At 52.7% G+C, this 6,013-nt stretch overlaps 1 protein-coding gene across 1 annotated transcript in view; it reads left to right on the top strand.

The window, feature by feature from the left end:
- The window catches only part of GTF3C4 (general transcription factor IIIC subunit 4), a 16,313-nt gene extending 10,740 nt beyond the window's left edge, over positions 1 to 5,573 (top strand). The window contains exons 3-5 of the mRNA XM_029919423.1: positions 1,110 to 1,240; positions 3,048 to 3,136; positions 5,025 to 5,573. Of these exons, the coding sequence (XP_029775283.1) occupies positions 1,110 to 1,240; positions 3,048 to 3,136; positions 5,025 to 5,089 (285 nt within the window). The 3' untranslated portion in view covers positions 5,090 to 5,573. The remainder of the gene's footprint in view (positions 1 to 1,109; positions 1,241 to 3,047; positions 3,137 to 5,024) is intronic.
- Positions 5,574 to 6,013: the final 440 nt, after the last annotated feature.

Here is a 6,013-nt window from a genome sequence, read left to right as displayed (position 1 = left end):
GTGGAGACCCGGAGTGCGTCTCTTCCAGAAGTCGAGCGGATTCTGTCCGTGCCGCTATCAGGCTGTCTGGCCTGTCTGGAAAAGAAAGGAGGGGTGGACGTCCCTGTTGTAAGCACTATTAATTAAAATTCTTAAGGCTGAAAAACCAAAAAGCCAAAAGGTAATGGGGTTTTAAATTTGTAAATTACATAAGCGTAGGTCAGACACCCTTCTGAGCTGTTCAGAACCTGTTCAGAGCTTCAGTGAACTGATGTTAGCAAGCGAGTTCTTCACCAGAACTTCCTGTAAATGGATTAAAAATCTTGAAGGACCTTATCTCCTAGTCATACGGTAGTTCCTAAGGGCTCAGAGGCACAGCCTCGCTGTACCCCGTGCCTCCAAGAGACGTAGCCAGTGAAGGTTTTTTCAACCAAGGAGTGAAGTAGATAACTTTTGTTAGACTTTCATTTTTAAAGTGGTAGAATCCAATGAAGCAGAGAAACGCTGAAACACAGACCGGGTCTAGAGCCTGCCCTGTGGACCCCCCTCACGGCGGGGCCCCCCACCTCTGCAGCGGGGCTCGGGATCGCAGACGGCAGACTGCTAGACCGGACCGGCCCGGGGTCTTGGGGCTGTCAGAAAGGAAGTTATTTTTTGACTCCTGATTACCTTATTGCTTTGTAAGCCTCTCTTAAAGAACCAACATTTATACAGTCCTACGAAGTTAGCGTTTCACGTACTACTCCGCCCACAGAGACTATGCTTTTCCTTCTTAAATCACTGTAAAGGAGAGCTAAATACTTTGTCTCCTAACAGAAGTCTGAAATTCCTGGTTTCAGAAGCTGCGAAAACAAGGCAGGTGGTGGTAAGCCGTTGGCTTTCAGAACATTTTTTTCTTTGTGGCTAGCGTTCACCCTGTTGTCGCGGGGTCCTGAGCGAACTTCCTCGGCCAGTCAGCACGAGAAGGTCCGGCTTTGTCACGTTCCGACAGTGTGAGCAGCCTGCGTGGAAGCGCTCCCTCCCGTCGCGGCACGCCACAGAGCGTCTCCATTCCTCCGCGGCGTCGGGAGGCGTTTCCTCTGAGAGTCTTGCACTCGCACCACTCAGCATCGACTGCTCTGTCTTCCTAGGTGCTGATTGGCCACATCTCGAAGAAGATGAACAAACAGACCTTCCCCGAGCACTGCAGTTTGTGCAAGGAGGTCTTGCCGTTCACGGACCGCAAGCAGGCAGTCTGCTCCAACGGCCACATCTGGCTCCGGTAAGCCGTTTCACGCCAGCGCCGTAAAGTGTGTAAAATGTGTGTCTAAACCATGTTGCCCAGGCCTCTGGGGTGGAGAAAAGCCACTGCTGAAACACCAGGCGTAGACTTTTTTCATCAGTGTAAGGCAAGACACTCTTTAAAGACCATGTTTGTACCACCTCACACACAGAGGAGTTTCTTTGCTTTGGCGATACGGCTTTCCCTTGAAGGAGCATTGAACTACTAAAGTATCACACAAGTAGCGTCCGTTAAAGTTAGTGGAACCTAAAAGAACTCGTGCGCTTTCTCGGTCTGACTTTATACTAGAAGGTGGAAGTCTTCCTTTTCTCGCTGTGCTCAGTCTCTCTGGAAGAGGGCGTCTTGGCGTGCTCAGGTCTCACAGACCTGTGAGCTGGGTTTGACACCGGGCATCACTCCCCCTCTTGCTGGCTCCCCGGACAGCGTCTCACTGGTTTCTCCCCACCGCTGACTCTTCATTCTAAGTAGTCTTTGCTGGTTCTGCTTCATCCCCTGGGTGTCCATCTTGGACCTGTTCTCTTTAGTCAGCACTTCTTGGTGGTCACTCAACCACCTGCACACTGGGGACTTAAATGGAGCCTGACTCTACTCTCTCCCCCTAAATCCAGACCTTTATGTCTGACCACCTGTTCAGTGTCTGGAAGTTTAATAGGCATTTCAAATTGGCATCCAGCCTGTCCTCACTGTCTCTGCCTCCCCGGTCCTGGCGAAGACCCCATCCTCCCTGCCCGGGTGACATAGTTCTCTCCCCGCAGGTGTCCCTGGTTCCTCTTGTGCCCTCCGGTCTGTATTAAGGGTGGCCATGATTGTGATCCTGCTAAGACTTCGTCCACTCAGGTCACCCCTCTCTCTGCTAGGACTCTCCAGAGGCTGCCCATTCGTGATGAGTGAACGCTAAAATCCCGTTAGTGACCACGACGACACAGCCTGGCCCCCGTCCCCTCTCCGACCTCGTCTCCCGTGTTGTCCACCTTGCTTGCCGCCCGGCGCGCTGGCCTTGTCGCTCCTCGGGTACACGGGGCGCCCGTCCTACTGCCGGTCTTGCTGCCCAGCAGGCTCGTCCGGCCGGTGTCCGCGTGGCTCCCTCACGTGTCCTGTTCTTGGCTTGGCCTTCCTGGCCGTGCGAGCTGAGCCGTGGCCGCCGCTGGCGCCCCTGCCTCCCCGCTCTTCCGTCCTCTTCCTTGCCTTCTTGTTCCCCCGGCAGCCCCGCCTGCTCATAGCTTTGTGTCTCCCTCTCCTCTGGAGTAGAAAGCTCCGTGAGGACAGGGGATTTTGTGTTCACAGCTGTTCCTAGGAGAGTGCCTGCTCCCTGGTGGGCGCCCGCTCCTCCTGCCCCTCGTAGCCTGGTCCTGGTGGGTGCTGGGGGAGTGGTCACAGGACGGGGTGGAACCTGGGGGTGTTTCTTCCCATCTCGTCTCTCTCTTTGCACCATTAATTCTGTCTGCTGGACCTTTCAGGCTTTCCCCACTGTACTGTCACATATTAAACATAGTGCTTAGATCTAATCTTCCAAATCACATTCAAGAATAGTTTTCCATGTAGTATCTGATCATCTTTTTTAACATGTCAAAAACTCAAAGCATGGACAGGTATGGATGGAGTAAGCTCTTTCCCAGTGCCGCAAATGGCCAACAAGAGTGACAGCCCGCCCCAGCAGCGGCCCTGACTGAGCTGGGGCGGCGCGGGCATGTGGGCGGCTGCACCGTTGCTCTCCTGGGCGGTGGGTGGGTTCGCAGGAACGGTCGGCGGCGCGTTCCGTCTGACGATCCAGTCTGTCTTCTCTCAGGTGCTTTCTCACCTACCAGTCCTGCCAGAGCCTCATCTACAGAAGGTGTTTGCTGCACGACAGCATCGCCCGCCACCCGGCCCCGGAAGGTGAGTGCTGGCCAGGCTCTGCCCTGCCGGGCCCGTCGCCACCAGGACTGCCGCAGGCTCACTCTGCTCCTTGCAGTAGTGTCACGAAGCCACCACTGATTAGAAAATGACAATCGGAATATGTCGTGCGGAAGGACAGACTGCGTGTTGGCGTGTGAGCAGGGGTGCGGTCCGCTGTTCCGTTACCACTATTCGTGCAGAAAAGTCCCAGAGCTTGTTAGGTGGCACGTGGCACAGCCTGTGTTAGGTGGCAGGTGCAGATGATATTTGGATGGAAATTCTGCCGGTGATACGGTGTGCGAAGACAGCATTGCTAGGCCAGAATATTCGGTGTGCTTGGACTCCTCCTTCCGGTAGCCATGGTGGGGTTTTCCTGGTTGGTCCGTATTCTCTCTCCTGCCGGCCCCAGTGACAGAGCCCACATTTCTGAAATGATGAGTTGGAAATAAAATCAAGACCCAGACAAGGAATTAGTGACTTAAATAGTCACATGAACATCAGATTCCTGACCCCAAGCTCATTCACATCACATCGCACTCTGACCAAATAAGCTGACCAGACCTAAGCGTATTCAGTTATATATGTGTTTAGGGGAAATTTCTGGTCTCGATGAACTAAAACAAAACATTCTCCATAAAACTAAGCCCCTTTTCTTGGTTGGTGCCCTAACTGGCTGAGTTGGCGCGTCCTGAGAGGCCGGCGGGCCGGCGGCTTGCGTTCTTTTCGCTCGTCACTGCGGAGAATGCAGCCACGTGCAAGTCCGAGGAGTGTGACGAGCCCTCGTGTAACCGTCCCTCAGAACTGTTGGCTCGTGCTTTCCTTATTACTGCTTTTTGATGGTTGCTTATTTTGAGACTGAGAAAGAGGGAGGGAGGTGCGGGGAGAGAGGACCCCAAGCAGGCTCCACGCTGTCAGCACAGGGCCCGGTGGCGGGGCTCCACCTCACAGACCGTGAGATCATGGCCCGAGCCGAAATCCAGATTTGGACACTTAACTGACTGAGCGCCCCCAGACCCCCTGGCTCGTGGCTTTTTATTTTTTCATCCACTGTTCCCTATTCACTTTCCTCCTTACTGCATTATTTTGGAACAAATTTGGGGGAACTTTAAACACACTGCAATTGAAAATTGGTATACTATTTAGACCAGAAATCAGGAAAAGATTGAACCAAATCAAAGAAACAAACACGCCTGCCAGCAGGCTTTGAGTTGAGCTGCACGCAGCCTTAGGAAGGCCGAGAATCTGGTCCGGGGCGGCCGCACGGCAGGGCGCCTCCAGACGAGGGGGCGCGAGAGAGGGAGAAGGCGCTGAGCCGTGTGGTCGCGCTTTTTTCCAAGGAATGCATTTTTTTAAATTACCGTTACTGTAATTTTATAAAGGAATATTTTAGGGGGTCCTGGGTGGCTCAGTACTTTAAGTGTCTGACTTCAGCTCAGGTCGTGATCTGGAGGTTCATGAGTTCAAGCCCTGTGCTGACAGCTCAGAGCCTAGAACCTGCTTCAGATTCTGTGTTACCCGCTACCCCTGCATCTCCCTTATTTGTGCACTCTGTCTCTCTCTCTCTCTCTCTCTCTCTGAGAGAAACACTAAAAAAAACAGTTTTAACAACAGTGTACTAAGGATATGTTCTCAGAATAATCTAGTCCTTTCCTTGAAATGAGTAAGTTTAGCTGTATGAATCATTCACTCATTACCCTTCTGTTCCTGTTCCGTCATAAAGGGATGAAAATTTCATCGCACACTTAGCTTAGGGAAGCGCAGATCTGGTCTGGCCCGGTCTAGGATGTTGGCAGGAGGGGCTCTGAGGACGTTTCCGGCTGCCCTCCGGCCAGGGCTCAGCCCGCCTGCTCCGGAGCTGATGCTCAGTGCCACTTGTCTTCCTTTGCAGATCCTGACTGGATTAAGCGGTTACTGCAAAGCCCTTGCCCTTTCTGCGACTCTCCTGTCTTCTGAGCGTCAGCGGTGGGAAGATGGGAAGGACACGCGCTCCGTCACAGAAAATACGCTGTGGCCTGAAGACGTAGGACATGCCGGCTAATCCTGGCCTTCAAGTGGCGATGCTCTGTCCAGGAGTGTAGCCAGGGCCCTGGGAACTCCCTTCTGAAGTGCAGTCTCCGTCTCCGGGGACTAAAGGATTTCCTTGTAACACCTGAATGCAGAGATTTTAAGTCACTCTGAGATGAACGTGAGCCCCCACGCCTTACCCAGTCAGGACACTTTGCAGGTGCGCTGGCCGAAGCGGTGTGAGCAGACAGCGTGCCCTCTCGTCTCTGGGGGCCGGTGAGCTCTTCTAGAGAGTTGGGGGCAGGGCCTTGCTGGACCCCGTTAGGCTTAATGCCCCCTCGGCGTGGGGCTGCCTGGTGGCTCCGGGGAGCTTCCATGGCGCGGTGCGCAGTGTGCGGTGGCACGGAAGACATTAAAAGTGTCTGAAACAGCACAGGGTCCTGATGCTCTGTTTTGAACAAATAGCCACAGGTCCGTATCCCCAGGATTCCTGTTTCTCATGCATACTGAAACCATTTTCCTGAAACTGTTTTTGAGAGATTGAAGCCAAGACTAAAGTTGGCTTTAATGTGTCAAAAGATCAGTTGATTTTCATAAGTTAACAATTGTGACTTATTTTTAGTGAGCACGTTATCAGATTTCCTGTCCTTTCCCTTCATATGTAAAGGGCGTCTGGTGTCCCGGTCACCAGCGGTCCTAGCCTCATGAGATATTTGTACATAGAAGAAAAAGAGTATTTTCTCCTTAAAACTATTAGCGTTTTTAATGTTGACATGTCCAGACATTTCATTTTGTATCCAGTACGAGAATGTGCAGTCCCATCTAGAGACTTCCAGGAAACTTCCAGAAAGCAGTGGGCAGCCCAGACGTGCT

This window comes from Suricata suricatta, chromosome 13, assembly GCF_006229205.1.
Source record: "Suricata suricatta isolate VVHF042 chromosome 13, meerkat_22Aug2017_6uvM2_HiC, whole genome shotgun sequence".
Taxonomy (NCBI): Eukaryota; Metazoa; Chordata; class Mammalia; order Carnivora; family Herpestidae; genus Suricata; species Suricata suricatta.
This window is presented reverse-complemented; position numbering and strand designations above follow the sequence as displayed.